Genomic DNA, 27,491 nt, shown 5'->3' with positions numbered 1-27,491 from the left:
TTGTGTGTTGGAAATAAAAAGTAAGCCACACGTTGATGTTGGTACACAGGGAGAAAGTCGGCCTGGATAGTAATGATGTAACGATAAGCGGGTGAGAGACACTTGCTAGCGTGTGTCGCTACGGACCAGAGAGAGGCTTAAGGGCTTCTGTGTGTGTGTGTGTATGTGTATGTGTATGTGTATGTGTGTGTGTGTGTGTGTGTGTGTGTGTGTGTGTGTGTGTGTGTGTGTGTGTGTGTGTGTGTGTGTGTGTGTGTGTGTGTTACATAACCATAAGGGCTTGTACAGCTCCTCTCATTGCTAATGCAGCTTCCCCGGCCAACAAGCCTGCTTTAAGCCCTAGGATAACAATGAGGGAGAGACAGACGGACGGACGGACACACACACAGTTTTAAGCCCTGCACGCAGCATCACTACGTCCAGTCACAAAAATCAGCAGCTCATCTGTCTGGCGTGCTCAGACAGGAGTGTGAGAGCTCCATGAGACACAACATGACCTGAGGTCTGCACTACGACGCCATTTCAACACACCCAACGTCCACGCTCCAACATCCACGCCACAACGCCCACTCCCCAACGTCTACAATCCAACATCCACGCTCCAACGTCCACTTCCCAACGTCCACGCTCAAACATCCACGCTCCAACGTCCATGCCATAATATCCACTCCCCATCATCCGCGCTCCAACGTCCACGCCCCAACGTCCACGCCCCAATGTCTACTCCCCAACGTCCACGCTCCAACGTCCACGCCCAAACATCCACACCCCAATGTCCACTCCCCAACATCCACGCTCCAACATCCACGCTCCAACGTCCACACTCCAACATCCACGCTCCAACATCCACACCCCAACATCCACACCCCAACATCCACACCCCAACATCCACGCTCCAATATGCCCCAAAGTCTACGCTCCAATGTCTACACTCCAACATCCCCTCCCCAACAACGACGCTCCAACATCCCCTCCCCCACAACGACGCTCCAACATCCACGCCCCAACATCCACCCTCCAACGTCCACTCTCCAACATGTCCAACACGGCCCAATGTCCATGCCCCAATGTCTACTCCCTAACATCCACGCTCCAACATCCATGCCCCAACATCCACGTTCCAACGTCTACGCTCCAACATCCACACCCCAACGTCTACACTCCAACATCCACACCCCAACGTCTACAATCCAACATCCACGCCCCAACGTCTACACTCCAACATCCACACCCCAACGTCTACAATCCAACATCCACGCCCCAACATCCACGCCCCAACATCCATTCCCTGACTTCCACGCCCCAAAGTCCACACTCCAATGTCCACGCCCCAAAGTCTAGGCTCCAACATCCACGCTCCAATGTCCACTCCCCAACGTCCACGCCCAAACGTCCACGCCCAAACGTCCACGCCCAAACGTCCACGCCCAAACGTCCACGCCCCAACATCCACTCCCCAACATCCACGGCATAACATCCACACCCCAATGTTCACACTCCAACGTTCACGCCACAATGTCCACTCCCCAACATCCACTCCCCAACATCCACACTTTTCGATGACATCCGGATGGAGACCAAATTTAAAGTTGGGCGACAGACTAAAGAAAACGACACAGACCTTAAACCAGCAGTGAGTCGAACCAGCGTTTGGATGTCGCCATTCGTATCAGAGAAAAGCAAAGTAGCACATAAGCAGAGCGGAAAAGTCAGGTCGGTCAGAACGCCATGTTTAACTTTAAACAACTTTAAACGTTTCAGCTGAGGCGGAAAATGACAACATAAATAAACAAGTTTGCTGCTTTTACACATGTCAGTTTGGCAGTTTGCTGTGTGTTTCCAGTAAAGACACATAGGTTATTCATAAGACAATGTTAACTCCACTCACAGTATGCAAAGTCACTGATGCACACACACAAACACACAAACACAACCACACACACCAACTGCAGCAGGCTTCAGGACATTTCTGCACCTGATCCTTCACACACAGAAGTCAATCTGACCCGTTTGGAAGCTTTATGCATGTTGGACTCAGAGACAGATCCACGGATCCACAGATCCACTCTCAGTTCAGTTAAAGGAGAGGCTACAAATAGCACAGGTACCAGCAGTGTGCGGCGCAGTCTGTGTGCGGTTGTGTTGACTTGGTATTCAGACAGTGACTGCAGGCGAAAAAAGGACCAGCGAGGATGCTATTCTTAGTCGAGCACAGCAGCCTCCCAGAGCACCGACACATGTTCGCTGTGAGCTCAGAAACACACAGCGTTACATGTTCACTGCGACCCTGCTTTAAATCCCAGGTTTGATTTAACTCCTTGGGTTCAAACCTTTAAGCTGTTCATATATAATATACTGTATATTTCTATAACTAAGAGCATGGGGGCGGCCGGTGGCACAGTGCTTGGAGCAGTCGCCCCGTGTAAAGAGGCTGAAGGTCCTCGAGGCAGCGGCTGGAGGTTTGATTCCGACCTGAGGCCCTCTTGCTGCAGGTCTCCCCCTCTCTCACCCCATTTCCTGTATGTCCTTTATAATAAAGGCTTGGAAACTGCCAACAAAAATCATCCAATGGTCTTTTTCAGCCATCGAGACAGTTCTTTTCCTGTAACAACTATTAACGGAGAAATCCAGGAGAGTCGCTAACAGCCGGACGTGGCTTCAGTGGTTAGCTCGGGGCAGTACGCTGAAGGCATTCAAAGGTCTTTTTTAACCACTAATGCTGCTCAAAATAACACAAACCTCTGCAGCAGCATGAGAAGAGTCCACACACACACACAACAAAGCACCAATGGGCTCCTTCCTTTGGGATTGACTCTGGTAATCCACTGTAATGGACTTTACTATGAGAGGAGCTGGTACAGGGGCCAGTAGGTAAGTCTTTAAAACACTCTTTTAATAGACTCTGGGTTCACTAACTAGGGAATTTCACTTTTAGGCTCAGAGTAGGTCCTAACCTGAGTATCTCTTAAAAAATAAGGGCGTTGCACTCCTAATTTAAGGACTCCTAACTTTTTAAGATAAGTGTCATTCACAAAGCATTTTGGCGCTGAAAGTAGCTCCTAAATCTATAAAGACGTCCCTCAGAGTAAATGAGGAAGGAGCTAACACGGCTGCTGAAGTCAACCTTTTGGAGAGATTCAATGACGGTGAGCTTTTAAAAAGGTATGGCCTTAATGGAGATGGCATTATGGGGGTGGTAGAGTCAGTCAGGGATGACATCACATCACCAACCAATAAAAAACACCAATATCACCGCAGATTAGAGTTGGTCCAACTTTCCGCTGTTTGACCACGGGGAAAAAGCAGCTGAGAGACGATCTCAGCATCTCTCAGCTGTCGTCAGGAGGATAAATGTCCGATCCAGACCCCACAGAGTGCTGCCGTTCATTCACTTCTTTCATAAATTCACTCCTAGGGACTCATTCCCTCTCAGCCGATCACTGTGGGCGTAGAAGGGATGAACATGATGTCATCCATAGCAACGAGGTCGACCTCGCCCTCTGGTCTCATCTCAGGAGTCCCTCCACTCCTTAGGAAGGCTTTGGGAACAGGTTTGAAGAACTTTTAGCGCTGAGATCAAATGTTTGGTGAATAACTCGGCCCCTGAACGACAAAATGACCTCCATGAAGTGTTTTATCATCTTATTGTTTCGGTTTTTAACCTGAAACTTCACTTTTTTGGTTTAATCTCATCGCTCTCATCATATGAAGTTGATGCATTTAAATGATTCTTTCAGCTTTGGGTTGTTTTCACCTGTTTGAATGCATTTATTGTACAGACACAGCGAACCATCGTACTTACAGACACGCATCTGTAAGTACGATGGTTCGCCAGGGTCGACATCGACTCCGTGTCAGTGAGAGGATAAACAAGTGCACATGTTCTCTTCTAAGCTACAAATCAGGAAGTTGCCGCTCTCTGGAGCCGATGATGAACATAAATGCACAAAAACAATCCCAGGCCTTCACTGAGCTCCGTAAGCTGCAGCCTGGCTTATGTTTCCAGTTCATCAGGCAGAAAATCACAGCCCTGAACTGTATCCCTCGCTCATTGTTGACCATATTTAACAAACTATTTAACCCCTCTTAGACTAATCCAACCACAGGGGAACGTTACAAACACGGTGTTCAGTGAGTGAACACGTCTATGGTATTTCTGTGTTTCACTTGTTCACTGTGTCATGAACATACACGTTTACATGGACTAATAAATACATCAATCTTCAACCACTTGACTTTCACAGGGTCGGAGGGTCGCGGGGGGCTGGAGTCGCTCCCAGCTGACATCGGGCGTGAGGCGGGGTCCACCCTTGACAGGACGCCAGTCTATCACAGGACACATAGAGACGAACAGAGACAGACAACCATTCACACCTACGGGTGATTTAGAGTCGTCAATGAACCCAACACCTGCACGTCTTTGGACTGTGGGAGGAAACCGGAGAACCCGGAGAAAACCCACGCAGACACGGGGACAACATGCAAACTCCACACAGAAGGGCCCCAGCCGGGATTCAAACCAGGAACCCTCTTGTTGTGAGGCGACAGTGCTAACCACCACATCACTGTGTCGCCACCCAATATACTTTGAATGTATAAAATGAACTTGCAAACAAAGAATGTTGTCCCCGCTCTCTTGAGCTTTACAATAATCCAACTAGAATGAGCACCTTTGTGTTCGTGTACCTCCGCCGTACTTGCCAACCTTGAGACTTGAAAAATAAGCAGGATTTTGAAACCAAAGTGGTGGGCCTGATCTCAAAAAGATGCAAAATGACTAAAAATCGATGCAAAACTACCTCAAAAAGATGCAAAATGACTAAAAATAGATGCAAAACCAGCACAAAAAGATGCAAAATGACTAAAAATAGATGCAAAACCACCACAAAAAGATGCAAAATGACTAAAAATAGATGCAAAACCACCACAAAAAGATGCAAAATGACTCAAAATAGATGCAAAACCACCACAAAAAGATGCAAAATGAGTAAAAATAGATGCAAAACCACCACAAAAAGATGCAAAATGACTAAAAATAGATGCAAAACCACCACAAAAAGATGCAAAATGAGTAAAAAATAGATGCAAAACCACCACAAAAAGATGCAAAATGAGTAAAAATAGATGCAAAACCACCACAAAAAGATGCAAAATGAGTAAAAATAGATGCAAAACCAGCACAAAAAGATGCAAAAAGACTAAAAATAGATGCAAAACCACCACAAAAAGATGCAAAATGACTAAAAATAGATGCAAAACCACCACAAAAAGATGCAAAATGACTAAAAATAGATGCAAAACCACCACAAAAAGATGCAAAATGACTAAAAAATAGATGCAAAACCACCACAAAAAGATTCAAAATGACTAAAAATAGATGCAAAACCACCACAAAAAGATGCAAAATGACTAAAAATAGATGCAAAACCACCACAAAAAGATGCAAAATGACTAAAATAGATGCAAAAAGTGCATTCAGCCCAAACAGCAGGTAGAGTTTGACTGGAGAAGATATCAGGTTGATGGGTTTATCCGACACATGATCACATGATCACGTGATCCCATGATCACGTGATCCCCTCCGATAAAAACAACTTTAAGAGGATGAGATCCACAACAACAAAGACGTATATTTAGTTTACTGGTTGTGTACTGAGCAGCCACAGATACAGCCCTGAATGATTAACGGCTCTGTGGGGAGAGTGGACATCAGGTGAGTGTTCAGTCGGACACAAGGGCTTTGATGCTCTCTGATGCTTTGTCTCACTTTAATGCTCCTCCATTAGAAACCTGCTTTAGATTCCAGCCTGCAGTCGTTCAGCAGGAGATCAAACCGTGCGCCTGGAGTCTGGTCACTTCTAGTCTGGCTGTTAGATGAGTTAAGAACTATAAAACGATGTCACTGCAACACTAACTTTTTCTTTAAGTACATTTAAAGCGTGTCATGAGGAGACGTAACGGAAAACTAACTGATGCTCATTTTGATAATTAATTCACCGTAAAGGAGCCAAACATTTGTTGTTCCAGCGTCTGAAATGAATTTGCTGCGTTTCTTCGTGTTGCTTTACAGTTAATTGAATATTTTTGACTGTTGTTCGAAAAAAAAGACATTTGATGAGGTCCAGTGGATTCCCTTTTCTGCTGTGTTTACTATGAATGGATTTGTGAATGGGTCAACCAGGCACAGATCCAGGGGCCCATAAAGTCCGGGGCCCTGACTAATGTTGCTGAAAAAAACCCAACAAAATGCAGCAAGAAGCATTCTCCGAGGCCCAGGTAGTGTGAGTACAAACGGGCCTGGAGGGGGGGACAAGGACCCTAAAGCACGGGGCACGGGACGCAGGCACAGTGGGAGGGCGCCCTTAGAGAGAGTTTGATAGAAAAGTAGAGATCTGATGATGATCCAGGACGTTAAACAGACCAAAGTACAGCAAGTGCACATGTTAAAGTGTGATGACAGCTGAGTCGTGTCCTCCTCTGCCTCCTGACGATGATGACGATGACGATGACGATGACGATGATGATGATGATGATGATGATGATACCTTGATGTGTGACAGCAGGATTCTCTGAGCTGTTGGACAAACACCCAGGATCCGCTCTAGTGTGTGAGGAAAGTTGACTTTAAAGGCCAGAAACAACAGTAAACAGTGGAAACGTTGTGTGCACGACAACCTGAGAGGTGAGTTACTGCTGCTCTTTATTCAGTTCTGCTTTAGGAGCTTTGTTTCTGTGTGTTAGCCACAGTGTTACTGTTACTGTCAGTTACACAAAACTACGGGGCGGGCCGAGGGTCAGAACCAAAGAAGGTGCACGCGTTAATCACAATCTTATTTAGGGCTCATCTATTTTGAGTCATTTTGCATCTTTTACTGGTGGTTTTGCATCTATTTTGAGTCATTTTGCATCTTTTTGTGCTGGTTTTGCATCTATTTTGAGTCATTTTGCATCTTTTTGTGGTGGTTTTGCATCTATTTTTAGTCATTTTGCATCTTTTTGTGGTGGTTTTGCATCTATTTTTAGTCATTTTGCATCTTTCTGTGGTGGTTTTGCATCTATTTTTAGTCATTTTGCATCTTTCTGTGGTGGTTTTGCATCTATTTTTAGTCATTTTGCATCTTTTTGTAGTGGTTTTGCATCTATTTTTAGTCTTTTTGCATCTTTTTGTGGTGGTTTTGCATCTATTTTTAGTCATTTTGCATCTTTTTGTAGTGGTTTTGCATCTATTTTTAGTCTTTTTGCATCTTTCTGTGGTGGTTTTGCATCTGTTTTTAGTCATTTTGCATCTTTTTGTAGTGGTTTTGCATCTATTTTTAGTCATTTTGCATCTTTTTGTGGTGGTTTTGCATCTATTTTTAGTCATTTTGCATCTTTTTGTAGTGGTTTTGCATCATGTGGAAGAACACAATAAGATTTTCTAGTTTTAAAAACAAACACACGAGGCCAGCTGATGAAACATCTTCAGACCCTGCAGCAGCAGCAGCAGCAGCAGCAGCAGCATCATCAGCGGCAGCAGTGGCAGCAGCAGCAGCAGCGGCAGCAGCAGTAACAGCAGCAGCAGCAGCAGCAGCAGCAGCAGCAGCAGTAACAGCAGCAGCAGCAGCAGTAACAGCAGCAGTAACAGCAGCAGCAGCGGCAGCAGCAGCAGTAACAGCAGCAGCAGCAGTAACAGCAGCAGCAGCAGCAGCGGCAGCAGCGGCAGCAGCATCAGCAGCAGCAGTAACAGCAGTAACAGCAGCAGCATCAGCAGCAGCAGTAACAGCAGTAACAGCAGCAGCAGCAGCAGCAGCAGCAGCAGCAGTAACAGCAGCAGCAGCAGCAGCAGCAGCAGCAGCAGCAGCAGCAGCAAAAACAGGAATATGGGTCATTTAAATTTAGCTTCCACAGAACTTTCATAATTCTGTTTCTAATTAAATCATCATCAGCATCAGGCTCTTCAAAAAGGACGTGTTGTGTTCAACACATCACAGCGTCCAGGAGGTTACAGATGACGGGTGTGTTAGCGTCTTCATCAGAGACGCCACATGGACGAGTGTTAGAGCTGAAAACAGCTGATTCATTAAAGCGTTAGAGCCACGCCTCCTCCCCACACCTGCAAACCCTCCCAATGTTAACATTATGTCGGTGTTCTCGCCCGGTTTCCTCCCGTGGTCGACGCCAACGGTGGTGTTTTTGAAAGTGTGTGTTTCTCTGTTACACGGTTCGTCCTTTCCTCCACACGTAACCACAGCTGTTGCTCCTGAAACCAGAGTTTTTTGTATATTTCTTTACATCGGTATAACTTTATAAATCACGTAGAGACACGCTGCTGATGTGGGACAATAACAAAGTATCTCATTTAAGGGCGCCCTCCCACTGTGCCTCCGTCCCGTGCCCCGTGCTTTAGGGTCCTTGTCCCCCCCTCCAGGCCCGTTTGTACTCACACTACCTGGGCCTCGGAGAATGCTTCTTGCTGCCTATACGTCATCACGCCGTAACACGTCACACGCATTGATGACGTCATGGCGATGCGTGGCTTTGTTTCCAGATCTTTCCGTAGACCTCGGAGTTTTTGTGCGTCTTGTCGACTGTTTTTGAATCTTTTCATCGACCAAATCTGCAGTAAACACTCCACCTCCGCATCACACCAACGTGAACCTTTCACCGCCATTGTTTGAAATGTCCGCGCATGGTCCCTCCTTCTTTTTTCTACGTCCCAACAGGCGCACAGGAAATGACCTCAGAACCGCCGTAGGCCTCGTGCTCGTACACGTGCGCACGCTCGTGCTCGTACATGTGCAAACATGCTTTACTAAAGCCCACCTCTCCCAAACGGGCCGTGGACGACAAGCGTGCCGCTCCTAGACGTGGTACGGTTGCACTCACACTGGTCAAAGGAACCAGACTTTAGCCGTGAAACGTGCTGGGGCACGGGACGGAGGCACAGTGGGAGTGCGCCCTCAGTGTGTAGACAGTAAGAAATGCTTTTTTAAAAACTGGATCATTCCTTTCCTCTGTGATTTACAGTGTTATACTGAGTCTGAAGTCACTTTCCATGTAAACAGACTGCATGACAGTTTCATTTCTCACGTGTTTGTGCGAGTCACAACCCGTCCATGGACGCCGCCACGAGCTGAAGCCATGATAGAGTCAGACACCACCAACACAGAGTGAGAGTGTGTAAACAAGGTGAAGCTGAGACGCATCCAGAGACGTTTGACACAACATCCGAGTCAAACTAAATAACTAACTAATGAAAACAACATGAAGCAGCCGCCATCCACTGACTGACGAGACAACAGGCTCCTCTGTGCTGTGTTTTTGTGTCTTTGTGGTCGTTTTGTGTGTTTGTGGTTATTTTGTGTCTCTTTGCGGTTATTTTGTGTCTCACTGTGGTCATTGTGTGTCTCTTTGTTGTCGTTTTGAGTCTCTTTGTGGTCATTTTGTGTCTCTTTGTGGTTCTTTTGTGTCTCTTTGTGGTCGTTTTGTGTCTCTTTGTGGTTCTTTTGAGTCTCTTTGTGGTCATTTTGTGTCTCTTTGTGGTTCTTTTGTGTCTCTTTGTTGTAGTTTTGTGTCTCTTTGTGGTCGTTTTGTGTCTCTTTGTGGTTCTTTTGAGTCTCTTTGTGGTCATTTTGTGTCTCTTTGTGGTTCTTTTGTGTCTCTTTGTTGTAGTTTTGTGTCTCTTTGTGATGATGGTGTGTCTGTTTGGGATCATTTTGTGTCTCTTTGTGGTCATTTTGTCTCTTTGTTGTAGTTTTGTGTCTCTTTGTGGTCGTTTTGTGTCTCTTTGTGGTCGTTTTGTGTCCGTGTGGGGTCACCTGTGTCTCTTTGTGGTCATTTTGTGTCTGTTTTTGATCATTTTGTGTCTTAGTGGTAATTTTGTGTCTCATAGTGGTCCCTGTGTGTCTCTTAGTGGTTGTTTTGTGTCTCATGTGGTCATCTTTGTCTCTTAGTGGTCCATTTGTGATCATTGTGTCTCTCTGCAGCCTTTGTAGCCTCCCTGCTCGCACCTGTACCTGCTCTAACCGGGACCGTGCAGCGGGACTCACCTGCTGTTTCTCCATTGGCTCCTTGCTGATGGCGGAGACCTTGGGCGCAGGTGCCCGCTCGCACGTGCATCCCTCCAGCAGGTAAATCCCGGAGGGTCTCGTGCTCTGGTCGTTCTCAAAGTAGAAGAGCACGTTCTGGTAGAGCGCGAAGAACTTCTCGGCCCAGCGGCTGTTCTCCGTGGTCTTCTTGCTCAGGAAGCCGCGCCTGGAGCCCTCTTTACGCGCCACCACCGACAGATACAGAGCGTGGCCCTCGTTGTACCGCACGCCCTTCTGCATTGTACGTCCAACCGGATTCTGCTTTTATTCTGGTGCCAACTTCAAACGGTAACCCGAGGCATCACATCACATCACATCTCCGGGTGCACGGTCCCTGCCGCTCTCATGTCTCCGTTAGCGGGGAAAGTAATCCGGGCTTACAGGGCAGGAGTTATGGAGTCCAGCGCGCATCACTCAGCTCAGCGCAGATCTGGAGCTTTAGTTTCGGCTTCCTCACCGAGCTCCGCCGCAGGAAACTCTCCGCGACGCTTCACACGCGGTCCAAACTTTGGCTCGAGTTGTTACCGGAGCGCACGAGCCCGACGACTGTTTCCCCACAAATGTTTGAGACCGAGGCGGCGTTCGCGGTCCCGGCGGCCCCGCGCAGACAGAAATAGACGGAGGGAACAGACGGTGAAAACAGAATCACGACGGAGATCAGCGGTAATCGGCTTTGACACCGATTTAAAGAGACAGGTCGCTGCTGCAGCCCGCCGCGCGCTGCTGCCTGTCCACAGGAGCGCACGAGTCCGGGAACGCCCCCGGAGCGCAGGTGCGTAAAAGCGCGTGAAGGGGGGCCAAAAGTTTAAGGGACGCGTCAGAGCCCTAGGTGTGCTGGACTCCTCTGATCTCCACTTTTACGTTTTAATAAGTCTAATAATAAACGTTTTGGCTCCTAGAGGGCACTTTAGCACACGTTTTGGTCCTAGAGGGCACTTTAGCACACGTTTATGCTCCTAGAGGACACTTTAGCATGTGTTTAGACTCCTAGAGGACACTTTAGCACAAGTTTCGGCTCCTAGAGAGCACTTTAACACACGTTTTGGCTCCTAGAGGGCACTTTAGCACACGTTTTGGCTCCTAGAGGACACTTTAGCACACGTTTTGGCTCCTAGAGGACACTTTAGCACACGTTTTGGCTCCTAGAGGGCACTTTAGCACATGTTTTGACTCCTAGAGGACACTTTAGCACACGTTTTGGCTCCTAGAGGACACTTTAGCACACGTTTAGGCTCCTAGACGGCACTTTAGCACGCATTTTGACACCTAGAGGGCACTTTAGCACACGTTTTGGCTCCTAGAGGACACTTTAGCACACGTTTAGGCTCCTAGACGGCACTTTAGCACGCATTTTGACACCTAGAGGGCACTTTAGCACACGTTTTGGCACACTTTAGCACATGTTTTGGCTCCTAGAGGGCACTTTAGAACACATTTTGGCTTCTAGAGGGCACTATAGCACATGTTTTAGCTCCTAGAGGACATTTTAGCACATGTTTTTCAACATAAGGGCCTTTTTGTTTTTAAAAGGTGTTTTATATATATATATGGAGTAATTATTAAAGTGTTTTTCAGAAAAGGAACAAAATACAACTGGCAGAAACGTTCCCAGATGGAAACAGTGACATTACAGTAAACAGCCATATCACAGAACTACATGTAATAAAAATCAGAGCACATTTTAAAGTCAAAATCAGTAAAATTACATTTAATATACTGAGATTTAATTTGGTTATTTGCTGTAATTTCACAGTTATCCGTCTGGAAACTTTGCTGCCAGTTGTTTTATCATTTTTTAAAGTTATTTTTTTTTTACAATATATTATTGTTAATAAATGCCATAGACAGTAAATAACAATATTAAATACTGTATGTGTGCATTCATTATTTATAATAAACTGTAAAGCAAAGTTTCCAGACGGATACCTTGACATTTTAGTAAATAACCATATTAAATTACAGTATATATATATTTTATTACATGTAATTCTGTGATATGGTTATCACACACACACACACACACACACACACACACACACACACACACACACACACACACACACACACACACACACACACACACACACACACACACACACACACACACACACACACACACACACACACACACACACACACACACACACACACACACACACACCTGGACAAAAGCAGAAGTCTCTAATTCTGTAAACTGGTGATGTGCTTCAGAAGACAAGTGTTTATTTTTAAACGGTCGTCAGGTCTGAACACACAAACAGATGTTGTAGTGTGTGTGCGTGTGCGTGTGCGTGTGCGTGTGCGTGTGCGTGTGCGAGTGTGTGTGTGTGTGTGTGTGTGTGTGTGTGTGTGTGTGTGTGTGTGTGTGTGTGTGTGTGTGTGTGTGTGTGTGTGTGTGTGTGTGTGTGTGTGTGTGTGTGTGTGTGTAGATAATCTGCAGCAGACTTTGCCTTTCACTTTTGCTCGCTGTGCCTGATCTGGGGGGTGGGGGGCGCTGCATTAAACCCTCAAACACACGCCCCGTGACCTCGACCTGCCCCCCGCCCCCCTGCAGTCACGGGGTCAGGTCCAGGTCCCGGCAGCGATCAGGGTCAGGAACACGCTACACACTGTGGCCGTCGTGTCACAGATAGCATGTATCACACCATCAAAAGACACAATGTGACACACAGACGATGGCTCTAATCTGTTAGGCAGCTTAGTGTCACTTTACTGTGATGGAGTCTGACCCCACTCTGCAGGGACCGGCTCACACTGGACCAGCGTGACACACTACAACTACCCAGGCACAGATCTGAGGTTCTGAGTCTTTCCATAGTAATTGGACTTTTACATTCACACTGACGGCAGTGGACATCTACAGACCATCTAATGTAACCATTCACACACATTTACACACCCATGCACAGCACAAGGAGCAATTAGGGGTTCAGTGTCTTGCCCAAGGACACTTCGACATGTGGACCGGGGGAGGTGGAGTTCAAACCGCCGATATCTCAAATGTAGGACGACCCACTCTACCACTGAGCCACAGTCAGCAGTCGTCCAGGCCACTCTCTACTTCTACTCCACTACATATTCAGTGCCTGTAGAAAACACGATACCCCGTAGAAATAGGTTTTTTTTTTGTTTCACAGCCTGAAATGATAAAACATTTAAAAAAAAACAGTTTCCCGGTGTGATTTCCACATTCTGCCTTACAACTCATTCTGCTTTACGACATCAAGTGCACTTTCTTTTTTCCCCAAAGCAGCTTCAGTCCAAAGCAACTGGACTTGGTTATTTGTCAGGAAGACGTTTCACCTCTCATCCAAGAGGCTTCATCAGTTCATGTACGCATCTGACCAGGACCAGGACCAGGCTGGGACTGGACCAGGACCAGGACCAGGACCAGGACCAGGACCAGGACCAGGCTGGGACTGGACCAGGACCAGGACCAGGACCAGGCTGGTCTGGTCTGATGCAAGCAGAGCAGTCAGAGGGCGTTTCTCTGCATTAATGCACATTTTACTAAACCCCTTGGACGCAGGACTTTCACTGAGAGTAGATCCACTCTGTGGTGTTCGTACTTTTACTAAAGTAAAGGATGAGAGAACTTCCTCCAACACTTTGAGTTCAAACCGTCCTTCCAGTTCAGCCGAGTCGCTGCCGCCCACACCAGTCGGGCTGCAGGAGAGAGTGAGATCCAACCCACGCCGGTGCAGGTCTGCTAAAAACAGGAGCGCCAGGTAAACCGCACGCCAACTCCCATAACCCACCCTGATCCTGGACCTCTGCCGCACATGCTCACATGCAAATGAAGCAGTAGAGGGAAAGGAACGGCTCGACAGAACAGAAGGTATAGTCTGTTTGGATGTATAAACATAATGAGTTAACTCATGCAACATCAATGCACACCCACCTGTGCATCACTATGGATTCTACCTCCAAGTCTATTCACTCATTATATTTTGCTTTTCACTGTTTATATATTTACAGATGCTTTTGTTATTTGCTCAATCCTCTTTGCTGCTGAGCATGAACGTGTCCCACATTAACCAGCTCTAACTGGGGGATCCTGAGGCGTTCCCAGGCCAGTGTGGAGATCTAATCTCTCCACCTGGTCCTGGGTCTTCCCCGAGGCCTCCTCCCAGCTGGACGTGCCTGGAACACCTCCCTAGGGAGGCGCCCAGGGTTCATCCTTACCAGATGATCCTGAACCACCTCAACTGGCTCCTTTCAACACAAAGGAGCAGCGGCTCTACTCCGAGTTCCTCACGGATGCTGAACTTCTCCCCCTCTCTCTAAGGGAGACTCCAGCCCCCCTCCTGAGGAAACACACTTCACACGCTTGTACCCGCGACCTGGTTCTTTGGGTCCTGACCCAGCTTAATAATAATAAAAACAATTAACAAGAACGGTTAAAACAAAGTTACAAAGTGCTTCACGTGGTCGAACCAGGATTAAAGACATTTGATTTGTTGTAATACTCATTTTGGCCTCCAGAGGCTGAAGTGCACCCGCGTTTTAAACAGGACGAAAAGCATATTTAATATTTAAAGTGTCAGATTTATGAGATTTAAAGCAACAAATCTACAGAAAAAAGTGTCAGATTTATGAGATTTAAAGCATCAAATCTACAGAAAAAAAGTGTCAGATTTATGAGATTTAAAGCAACAAATCTACAGAAAAAAGTGTCAGATTTATGAGATTTAAAGCAACAAATCTACAGAAAAAAGTGTCAGATTTATGAGATTTAAAGCAACAAATCTACAGAAAAAAGTGTCAGATTTATGAGATTTAAAGCAACAAATCTACAGAAAAAAGTGTCAGATTTATGAGATTTAAAGCAACAAATCTACAGAAAAAAGTGTCAGATTAATGAGATTTAAAGCAACAAATCTACAGAAAAAAGTGTCAGATTTATGAGATTTAAAGCAACAAATCTACAGAAAAAAGTGTCAGATTTATGAGATTTAAAGCAACAAATCTACAAGAAAAAAGTGTCAGATTAATGAGATTTAAAGCATCAAATCTACAGAAAAAAGTGTCAGATTTATGAGATTAAAAGCATCAAATCTACAGAAAAAAGTGTCAGATTTATGAGATTTAAAGCATCAAATCTACAGAAAAAAAGTGTCAGATTTATGAGATTTAAAGCAACAAATCTACAGAAAAAAGTGTCAGATTTATGAGATTTAAAGCAACAAATCTACAGAAAAAAGTGTCAGATTTATGAGATTTAAAGCAACAAATCTACAGAAAAAAGTGTCAGATTTATGAGATTTAAAGCAACAAATCTACAGAAAAAAGTGTCAGATTTATGAGATTTAAAGCAACAAATCTACAGAAAAAAGTGTCAGATTAATGAGATTTAAAGCAACAAATCTACAGAAAAAAGTGTCAGATTTATGAGATTTAAAGCAACAAATCTACAGAAAAAAGTGTCAGATTTATGAGATTTAAAGCAACAAATCTACAAGAAAAAAGTGTCAGATTTATGAGATTTAAAGCAACAAATCTACAGAAAAAAGTCTCAGATTAATGAGATTTAAAGCAACAAATCTACAGAAAAAAGTGTCAGATTAATGAGATTTAAAGCATCAAATCTACAGAAAAAAGTGTCAGATTAATGAGATTTAAAGCATCAAATCTACAGAAAAAAGTGTCAGATTTATGAGATTTAAAGCAACAAATCTACAGAAAAAAGTGTCAGATTAATGAGATTTAAAGCATCAAATCTACAGAAAAAAGTGTCAGATTTATGAGATTTAAAGCAACAAATCTACAGAAAAAAGTGTCAGATTAATGAGATTTAAAGCATCAAATCTACAGAAAAAAGTGTCAGATTTATGAGATTTAAAGCATCAAATCTACAGAAAAAAGTGTCAGATTAATGAGATTTAAAGCATCAAATCTACAGAAAAAAGTGTCAGATTTATGAGATTTAAAGCATCAAATCTACAGAAAAAAGTGTCAGATTTATGAGATTTAAAGCAACAAATCTACAGAAAAAAGTCGCAGATTTATGAGATTTAAAGCAACAAATCTACAAGAAAAAAGTGTCAGATTTATGAGATTTAAAGCAACAAATCTACAGAAAAAAGTCTCAGATTAATGAGATTTAAAGCAACAAATCTACAGAAAAAAGTGTCAGATTTATGAGATTTAAAGCAACAAATCTACAGAAAAAAGTGTCAGATTTATGAGATTTAAAGCATCAAATCTACAGAAAAAAGTGTCAGATTTATGAGATTTAAAGCAACAAATCTACAGAAAAAAGTGTCAGATTTATGAGATTTAAAGCAACAAATCTACAGAAAAAAGTGTCAGATTTATGAGATTTAAAGCAACAAATCTACAGAAAAAAGTCGCAGATTTATGAGATTTAAATTAACAAATCTACAGAAAAAAGTGTCAGATTTATGAGATTTAAAGCAACAAATCTACAGAAAAAAGTGTCAGATTAATGAGATTTAAAGCAACAAATCTACAGAAAAAAGTGTCAGATTTATGAGATTTAAAGCAACAAATCTACAGAAAAAAGTGTCAGATTTATGAGATTTAAAGCAACAAATCTACAGAAAAAAGTGTCAGATTTATGAGATTTAAAGCAACAAATCTACAGAAAAAAGTGTCAGATTTATGAGATTAAATGTCGTAAAATGACTGTTTTCTTCTGGGTGAGTTTTCTCCATGAACTCTAAACGTCACGGTGCATTTGTTGTGTATGAGTGAAACTTGTGTAACATCGCTGTCACGTCTTTCGTTTGACTGGAAATTAATCTTAATCTGCGGCAGAAGAGCGCGGCGGGTCGTGGTGCACGTCAGCCTCTGGTGGTCGAAACGAGTATTACAAACACAAACACGCTTTTGTTGTTTTTGTTGGTTTTGCTTCAAAGATGAAAAGAAAATTCAGGAACTGCGAAAAAACGGATCACTGGAATATTATTTGTCTCGTTTTAGCTCCTCTGGGCTTCCGTACCTGCTTTAAAATGAATCGTTTAGTCTAAAAAATGTCAGAAAATAGCGAAAAAAGTCTAAACCAACTCTGTCAAACAGCTGCATTTCTCCCTCCTACAGTTTAAAACCCTTAAATATTCATTTAACAAAGACAGAAAACATAGAAAAGCATCAAATCTCCACATTTAAGACGCTTGAACCTGCAGATATTTGACTTTCTTTCCTCCATAAATGACCTCAGACTGTTTCCTGAGGACGCGTTATTGTCTCATGTTGTGCAGTTACTGTAGGACGTGGACGGGATCCAGGGTTCTGTAGGTAAAGCAGCTACGACAGCGAACACGTTCCCCACTGAGGTGGATTAACCTCGTCCTGTCGCCTCTGATCAGGTCCAAAGCTTTAAAGACCACGTCTGATGTCCACCTGCAAACAGCGGGAATGCTGACAAGTGAAAAGGTCTCATTGCAGCTTAATATCATCAGTGGAGGAGGAGGAGGAGGAGGAGGAGGAGGAGGAGGAGGAGGAGGAGCGCAGAGAGAGAAACAATCCCTCCGGGGTTAAAGGAGAGGGCAAGGACGCGTTGCATCACAGCCGGGCCCCAGACGGCTGCAGCAGACTCCTGCTCCGTGTCCACTGTGTGACCATCTGCACGCTCACAGGGCCGCTCCCATCTGTGACTCAGCTGCAATTATTATCTCTGATCTATCTGAGGATTATAAACTACGAGTATTATAATCTCAAGTTAAAGTATTATAATCTCAAGTTAAAGTATTATAATTGCAACTGAAGTTTTGGTGTCCAACCTAAAGGTCAGGCCCCTTTTAAAGGGTCACCAGATGAATCTAAAGGGGTCGTCAGGTGATTGGATGGTTAGATAGATGGACAGACGGGCAGACAGCTAGATAGATAGATTAGATAGATAGATAGATAGATGGACAGATAGACAGATGGATAGATAGATAGATAGATAGATAGATAGATGGTTAGATGGATAGATGGATAGATGGATAGATGGATAGATAGATAGATAGATAGAGAGGTAGATAGATAGAGAGCTAGAAAGATAGAGAGATAGATAGAAAGAGAGGTAGATAGATAGAGAGATAGAAAGATAGAGGTAGATAGATAGATAGAAAGATAGATAGATAGATAGATAGAGAGGTAGATAGAAAGATAGAGATAGATAGATAGATAGATAGATAGATAGATAGATAGATAGATAGAGAGGTAGATAGAAAGATAGAGATAGATAGATAGAGAGGTAGATAGAGAGATAGAAAGATAGAGGTAGATCGATAGATAGATAGAAAGATAGAGAGATGGATGGATGGACAGATAGAGAGGTAGAATATAGATAGATAGATAGATAGATAGATAGATAGATAGATAGAAAGAGAGGTAGATAGATAGAGAGATAGAAAGATAGAGGTAGATAGATAGATAGACAGACAGACAGACAGACAGACAGACAGACAGACAGACAGACAGATAGATAGATAGATAGATAGATAGATAGAAAGAGAGGTAGATAGATAGAGAGATAGATAGATAGATAGATAGATAGACGGATAGATGGATAGACGGATAGATAGATGGAGAGATAGATAGATAGATAGATAGATAGATAGAGAGATAGAGAGGTAGATAGATAGAGAGATAGAAAGATAGAGGTAGATAGATAGAGAGGTAGAATATAGATAGATAGATAGATAGATAGATAGATAGATAGATAGATAGATAGATAGATAGATAGATAGATAGATAGATAGATAGATAGATAGATAGATAGATAGATAGATAGATAGATAGATAGATAGATAGATAGATAGATAGATAGATAGATAGATAGATAGATAGATAGATAGATAGATAGATAGATAGATAGAGGTAGAGAGATAGATGGATAGACTATTACAATATTTAAAGTGATCTTCACTTTGACTTGCTCGTGAGCGAGGGACGTGTGACGTGTGACGTGTCACAGCGGGGGGTCTCGGGTGCGGGGTCTCGGGTGCGGGGTCTCGGGTGCGGGGTCTCGGGTGCGGGGTCTCGGGTGCGGGGTCTCGGGTGCGGGGTCTCTGGTGCAGGGTCTCGGGTGCGGGGTCTCGGGTGCGGGGTCTCGGGTGCGGGGTCTCGGGTGCGGGGTCTCGGGTGCTGGGTCTCGGGTGCGGGGTCTGGGGTGCGGGGTCTCGGGTGCGGGGTCTCGGGGTGGGGGGTCTCAGGTGCGGGGTCTCGGGTGCTGGGTCTCGGGTGCAGGGTCTCGGGTGCAGGGTCTCCAGTGCGGGGTCTCGGGTGCTGGGTCTCGGGTGCAGAGTCTCAGGTGCTGGGTCTCGTGTGCAGGGTCTCGGGTGCTGGGTCTCGGGTGCAGGGTCTCGGGTGCAGGGTCTCCAGTGCAGGGTCTCGGGTGCTGGGTCTCGGGTGCAGAGTCTCAGGTGCTGGGTCTCGTGTGCAGGGTCTCGGGTGCTGGGTCTCGTGTGCAGGGTCTCGGGTGCAGGGTCTCGGGTGCTGGGTCTCGGGTGCAGGGTCTCGGGTGCGGGGTCTCGGGTGCGGGGTCTCCGGTGCAGGGTCTCGGGTGCGGGGTCTCGGGTGCGGACATAAGGGGCTTTAATAACAGCCCTCTCATTCTGCAGATATCGCCAGCAAAGGATTATGGGGGATTACTATCAGTGTGTGTGTCTGCCACGATGACCGCTGCACATACAACCACCAAGCAAACATGGCTGATCAGCATCTGCAGCGTCCATCACAGCGTTTTACCTTCTCTCTTGTCTCCTGTTGCACTTCACAGGCTGCGTGTCTCGTCCACAGCTGCGTGTTGCATCTCTTACGCGTGTTATTTACGGAGAGCACCTCTGTGGAACCAAGCGAACGTCACAGGAGACTCGACTCCTCTGCGGTGCTTCAGTCCAGTGCTTCAGCGTGTGGTGGGGTTGTATCTGGGCCGTTCTGGGGCGTCACAGTGATCCAGTAAAGGGTCGCTGTGGCTGCACACACCTGATCCAACAAATCAACTGTGTGAAGGCAGTTCAGGTGGTTGCAGGAGTCGAGTCAGGTGTGTTTTTGCTTGGTTGGCCACACGACTCTTTACTGGATCACTGTGACCCCCCTGTTCTACGACATAACAGTAAGATATGTCTGAGCACTGCCCTTTGTTTTAAAGGTAGAGCTCCTGTCAGAGCAGTTTCCTGAACACCACCCACCTCAGGATGTGTTCGAGTGAAGTCTGATGTCGGTGACAAGATGGCGGCAGGCCGAGGTTCATCTACACGTCAGCAAACGGGAGATTATCCCTGAAACACGATTAAGAGGAAACCACAGATTAGATTTTAAAGTAAAGATGCAAATGATCCTTAAACGCAGCTGTGATTTATACGTTTGGACAAGAATGGACAACGTGTTTGGGTCATGGATGTGTGTCTGCAAAGCATTCTCATTAACAGGTTCCTGGGGAATCGGAATAAAAAGTTACGGACGGAAATTCATAAACGCGGCAAAAAAACAGACGCTGACGGACGGCAAGTGGGTCGTTACGTGAAAATCTACAGGAAAGAAGTCGCAGATTTATGAGATTTAAAGTCTGAAAAATAGTGTTTTGTTTTACACTCCCTGCTGAACTACATCGCTTCAGGATCCACACCGTCGTACGAAAAACACACGAATCACTGCGCATCACTTTTCGTACGTTAAAAACGTTACGTGACCATCTATTTTTATCATTTTGCATCTTTTTGTGTCTGTTTTGCATCTGTTTTTAGTCATTTTGCATCTTTTTGTGGTGGTTTTGCATCTATTTTTAGTCATTTTGCATCTTTTTGTGTCTGATTTGCCTCGTTTTTAGTCATTTTGCATCTTTTTTGGAGTCACATGCATCTTCTGTATGAAAATTGCATTAGACCACTCCGGTAACACACTGACTATGGAGGAGTAGCTCATAAACCCCCACTTCTAAAGATGTGAACGATCCCTTTAATGTTCACATGTGACAAAACCCTGTGGTCCCACAGCTGTTTGACAGTTAAGCTCTCTAACTCTCTAACTCTGTGACTCTGTGACTGGAGAGTGTTCCACCTGCACATTCAGCGCTCTGCATGCTGCTGCTGCTCTGCATGCTGCTGCTGCTGCTCTGCAATAACAACCATGAAAAACCTCCCAATAAAAAAGTGTGTTCTCTCCTTAAGAGGCCAATCAAGCAGGTGCCTGGTTAGTCATGAGGGCTAAACATACAGGCCCGTGGGTGTCTCCTGCGTCCAGCTGAGAGTGCTCGCTCGCTCTGACTGATTTCCATCAGGAGCAGCAGAGGAGGTGAGCGGGGAACGGCTGCACGTCGCTGTGCATCAGAGGATCCAGTCCTGAAGCAAAGAGCAAACATTCACGTTATGATTATTATTCTACAGTGTAGCCGACGGGAGCGTCTTCCAGGAGGCCTTGAGTCTGAAACAGCCTTTAAAAAGCCTGATAAGAGAAAGGAACGCAGCTCTGAGACACACGGACTCTGGTGAGGGTGAATGTGCAGCTCTGTAACAACCGTAACCAAAGTATCAAATGATAATGATAATAGTGGACAGTTTAACACCTGTTTTCACACCAACACACACACACACACACACAGGCGCTGTACTTCAACTCGACGTTTACATTGTCTGCTATTGTTTACAGTTACACGCCTCAGAGGGAAATATTACTTCACTTTGCATTTTGCATCTTTTTGTGGTGGTTTTGCATCTATTTTTAGTCATTTTGCATCTTTTTGTGTTGGTTTTGCATCTATTTTTAGTCATTTTGCATCTTTTTGTGCTGGTTTTGCATCTATTTTTAGTCATTTTGCATCTTTTTGTGTTGGTTTTGCATCTATTTTGAGTCATTTTGCATCTTTTTGTGGTGGTTTTGCATCTATTTTTAGTCATTTTGCATCTTTTCGTGGTGGTTTTGCATCTATTTTTAGTCATTTTGCATCTTTTTGTGGTGGTTTTGCATCTATTTTTAGTCATTTTGCATCTTTTTGTGGTGGTTTTGCATCTATTTTTAGTCATTTTGCATCTTTTCGTGGTGGTTTTGCATCTATTTTTAGTCATTTTGCATCTTTTTGTGGTGGTTTTGCATCTATTTTTAGTCATTTTGCATCTTTTTGTGGTGGTTTTGCATCTATTTTTAGTCATTTTGCATCTTTTTGTGGTGGTTTTGCATCTATTTTTAGTCATTTTGCATCTTTTTGTGGTGGTTTTGCATCTATTTTTAGTTATTTTGCATCTTTTTGTGCTGGTTTTGCATCTATTTTTAGTCATTTTGCATCTTTTTGTGATGGTTTTGCATCTATTTTTAGTCATTTTGCATCTTTTTGTGCTGGTTTTGCATCTATTTTTAGTCATTTTGCATCTTTTTGTGCTGGTTTTGCATCTATTTTTAGTCATTTTGCATCTTTTTGTGGTGGTTTTGCATCTATTTTTAGTCATTTTGCATCTTTTTGTGCTGGTTTTGCATCTATTTTTAGTCATTTAGCATTTTTTGTGGTGGTTTTGCATCTATTTTTAGTCATTTTGCATCTTTTTGTGGTGGTTTTGCATCTATTTTGAGTCATTTTGCATCTTTTTGTGGTGGTTTTGCATCTATTTTTAGTCATTTTGCATCTTGTCGTGGTGGTTTTGCATCTATTTTTAGTCATTTTGCATCTTTTTGTGCTGGTTTTGCATCTATTTTTAGTCATTTTGCATCTTTTTGTGGTGGTTTTGCATCTATTTTTAGTCATTTTGATGCAAAACCAGCACAAAAAGATGAATGGAGGATTTCCTGCAGCACTGTTGCATTAGACTGCATCAGTGTTACTCAGGTGAACCTTAAAACCTGTCACAGCTGATGAACAGTCATTGTTGACCCCTGTCTGAGCCTCTGCTCTGGTTAACGATGGTCTAAAGCCGTCTGTGTGAAAGGATCTGGAGGTAAAGCTCAAAGGTCACGCGTGTTAAAGACACGGTCAGGTGCTGGCATCTTGTGGTGGATTTATAAAGTGCGGAGTGAAGTCAGTGTTACTATGGCTACAGGACAATTAACAGCTGGGTTAGTAACAGTCTGGGCACAGGAGACAAAGAACACTGTTGTGTTTTTAAATCACGCAGCATTTTGGTTTATCACAGGTTTGAGGACTCTCTTCATCCTCCTGATGACACACACACACACACACACACACGCACACACACACACACACACACACACAACAGTTCCTCTAACACAATTACAACATGTGCCGTCATCCAGGCCTCCTTGATGGTTGTCATGGAGATGTCATTGATAAGGTGGACAAAACAATTTTTCCTTTTCTGCGCGCGTATGTGTGTGTTTGTGTGTGTGTGTGTGTGTGTGTGTGTGTGTGTGTGTGTGTGTGTGTGTGTGTGTGTGTGTGTGTGTGTGTGTGTGTGTGTGTGTGTGTGTGTGTGTGTGTGTGTGTGTGTGTGTGTGTGTGTGTAACTAAAGAATAAATAAAAAAAGAAAAGTAACAGTAACAACAATTAACAGGCCTCTGCTGAATCACAGCTTCCTGTTCTAATGAAAAGACAAATCAGAGACGCGGTGGCGCCGGGTTGCTATAGTGCTTCACCTTCAACGCCTTCATCTCTGTCAACCTCTTCCTGTTCTGCCTCTCTGTGACTCTCCAGCGCTGCCGCCGCTGCTGCTGCTGCAGGGATGGACTAACTGTTTCTTAGAGCTGCCTGACGACAAGCCTGCATCACTCTACTTTGTCTGAGGAGCAAACGCACGCTGGAAAAACCTTGACTGCTGCAGCTTACGTCTCCTCTGACTTTCTGTCACACACACACACACACACACGCAGATACACACACACACCAACTCAGCACTTCACTGCCTGCTCACAGTCAGTTGAAGCTCTGCACAACAAGGCGAGTAGATGTCTGCAAGAGGACTAATCCTGACCGTAGGCTGGTAAGAGACACACACACACACACACACACACACACACACACACACACACACACACACACACACACACACACACACACACACACACACACACACACACACACACACACACACACACACACACACACACACACACACACACACACACACACACACACACACACACACACACACACACACACACACACACACACAGAGTGATGAGTGTTCAGGTGAAGTGGACTTTTCTCTCCTGAATCTGCAGCAGCGTGGAAACAAACGCTGCATTAAACGCAACAACACGAGCCTCGTTTGACTTGATTTACTTCATGAGGGTAAAATCAATGTTTGTTTGTATTTTTATATAATTAAGCATCTATTAAACGTTAGAATAGGGTTAAAAAATGTTAATATCTTGTAATATTAGAGCCGTTATTGTGAAACTGATGATTTATTCCACGTTGTGATGAGAGACCGGTTTGTGTTCTGTGTAAAACAGAACGATAGGAGACACATGTGTCCTGTTATAACGCTGCAACATGTTAACATACCAACACTTGTCAGCTGGTTGCTATGGAGTTCGTTATAGTAACAGTTATATTTCAACATATTCATTCTGGGTCTTTAACGTTACAGCTCTGAAAACACCTCAGGAAAATCACACTGACACCATCTTTCCATCAGTTATAGAAGCATGATTATTAAATATATGATATTAACAATAATAAGTAAAAAAGTAAAATCATTACTGTTATCAGCAGATGAAAATGTTTCAGACTTATTGTTCATTATAATTAACGTGACTAATGATCAGTTTTGGGCAGAGCCGTCATTTCAGAGAGCGACCAATCAGAGAACTCCACTGATGATGTTGTTGAATCTGCGTCTTGACTCTAGATGCTAACGCGAGATTTGTGAAAGTCACAAAAGCTCTTGCAATTTTGGCTTCCCACCACCCGTGGATGGATGACTGCACGGGTCCACAGGGCACAGGTCCAGGGACCCGTACAGTGAAGGGACCTGACCTGCTAAAAGAACACAAAACGACCAAAAAGAGACAAGAAACAACTATAGGGATGCAAAACGACTACGAATAGTCAAAAAATGATGACAAAGACGCACAAACTGATTAAATATAGATGTAAAATGACCAAAGAGAGAAACAAAACAACAAAATAGAGACGTAAAATGTCTGAAATAGATGCAAAACCAGCACAAAAAGATGCAAAATGACTCAAAATAGATGCTAAACCACCACAAAAAGATGCAAAATGACTAAAAATAAATGCAAAACCACCACAAAAAGACGCAAAATGACTCGAAATAGATGCAAAACCAGCACAAAAAGATGCAAAATGACTAAAAATAGATGCAAAACCACCACAAAAAGATGCAAAATGACTAAAAATAGATGCAAAACCACCACAAAAAGATGCAAAATGACTAAAAATAGATGCAAAACCACCACAAAAAGATGCAAAATGACTAAAAATAGATGCAAAACCACCACAAAAAGATGCATAATGACTAAAAATAGATGCACAACCACCACAAAAAGATGCAAAATGACTAAAAATAGATGCAAAACCACCACAAAAAGATGCATAATGACTCAAAATGGAGGTAAATTGACCAGAAAGAAACCAAAGACTAAAGGTAAACTCTTGATGTCTTGCTCATACGTAGATGGACGTAGTGGAGGACTGAAGTAATGACGTGGTATCAAACGTACACAAATGCTCCCGTAACGTCCGTCAGTGGCGTAGGACGCCATGTTCCCTTCTGCTTTAATGACTCAGTGATGGATGTGTGCAGAGGTGATGAAGTGCACGCCACCTCCACCTCCACCTCCACCTCCACCTCCACCTCCACCTCATCTGTCCAACAGCAAAACTGCTGCTCACTTGTTTTATCAATAACAACAACAATAACAACGTCATAAATAATAATAAAGAGAAACAACAGCAGGACTAAGCTGTGAGCTCCTCCTCTGTGAACATTAGAAATTATTCCTGTGTTTGTGAAACAGCAGATGTGCAGATGATGTTTATGAGTTATTGTTGTTAGAGCAGATCTGGGCCTTCTTTATGTTTTATAGATCAACATCTGAAGGATGAGTGAGGCGGCGTGTTCCAGCTCCTTATTACTATTATTACTATTATTATTATTATTATTATCATTATTATTATTAATGTTACTATTATTATCATTTTTATTATTATTATTATTCTGTGTGAACTTTGTCTTTGAGTTAAAACGAATGTACAAATGGTGAAGTTGTGATATCAATGTGGTAACATCTATTTCATTTTAATGGTATTATTATTATATTATTATTATTATTATTATGTTTTTTCTCTTTGTTCGTTGATTGTTTTCAGTTTTGCAGAACAACACAACTCATTCCCACAGACAGAGAAAAATAAGTAACAAACAAATAAAAATAAGATAATACAATGATTTAGGGGAATAGGTAAGACATAAAAAATATATTTATATAAATATATAAAAAATTAACAACAATAATAAAATAAATGGATAAAACATTAAAAAGGAAAAGACAATAATGTGTAAAGGACTCATATCATCTTATCTATTTTATTTATTAGTGGAAATTTTATATTTTACAAACCACCAATAAAAACTATTGTAAAAGAAAATATATACTAAAATATTTGCAGGTTTTATTATCTTAAGTTTAAATGAGTGCTTTCCAAATACTGTAACTACTTTAAAACATATTACATATCTAACATTTCTGCATTAAAACGTCTTTATGAATAAATAAATAATAATAAAGATTAATTTGCTCTACTCTGTTTTTCCCTTGGAGTAAAAACAAATAAATAAAAATACAAATATATAAATAATAGAGTTTTCTCCTTCACTCAATGGTTAAAACATAAAACTGTTTCGATTAAAGTGGAAAGTTGAGCGTTGCTAATGGCAACACAAGCTTTAAATCTAAATTAAATAAATAAATAAACACATAAATACCATGTAGCGCTCAACAGTTACAGATATAATATAAACAGCATATGATGCATTTCAATTTTAACCATTTTATTGTATTTTTTAACCTTCTGCCGTTTTTAAAAACCCTCCCAAAGGCGTTTGACTCCGCCCTGACACTCGTCTGACAGGCGTCGCTGTTTAACGTGGGCTTTACGGTCGCAGCGGCAGACATTTACGGGCCCTGCGCAAACACGCCGCGCCACTGTGGCTGCTGTGCACGCCGTTGTGTAACCCTTCACAGATGTAAATGCTGCTTCAGTCTCATGGTCCGTGTGACTCATTGGGGGGAAATGTTCTGTTGCTGTCTGAGACGTTGGTAACTGCCACCGTCTCCAGTCTAATGGAGAGAAGCAAGGACACGCAGCACAAAGGCTGATAAAGAGCGGCTGCCTCTGCTGGTGCTGCGGAGGACGGGCATGAAAAGGAGCTGTTGAATGGATCCTGCATGCAAGAAAAATAAAAAAAGACAAGAGCTCTGCGTGCTCTGCTGTTCCAAAACAAACCTCCTGCGTCCACGCTCAGGTAGATCTCTGGGATATGACAGTTAACCACCTTATG

General features: G+C 43.4%; 1 protein-coding gene across 2 annotated transcripts in view; it reads right to left on the bottom strand.

Annotated features, from left to right (window-relative positions):
* rasgrf2a (Ras protein-specific guanine nucleotide-releasing factor 2a) overlaps window positions 1-10,724 on the bottom strand; it is a 34,208-nt gene extending 23,484 nt beyond the window's left edge. For both annotated transcript variants that reach the window (XR_014593543.1, XM_083929447.1), the window contains exon 1: window positions 10,029-10,724. Coding sequence is in view for 1 of the 2 variants with exons in the window: in XM_083929447.1 (XP_083785573.1) it covers window positions 10,029-10,307 (279 nt within the window). In the remaining variant the exon portion in view is untranslated. The remainder of the gene's footprint in view (window positions 1-10,028) is intronic.
* Between the last annotated feature and the right edge of the window lie 16,767 nt (window positions 10,725-27,491).

This window comes from Echiichthys vipera, assembly GCF_963691815.1.
Source record: "Echiichthys vipera genome assembly, chromosome: 16".
NCBI lineage: Eukaryota > Metazoa > Chordata > Actinopteri > Perciformes > Trachinidae > Echiichthys > Echiichthys vipera.
The sequence above is the reverse complement of the archived record's forward strand: the minus strand, read 5'-3'. Positions and strand labels throughout refer to the sequence as shown.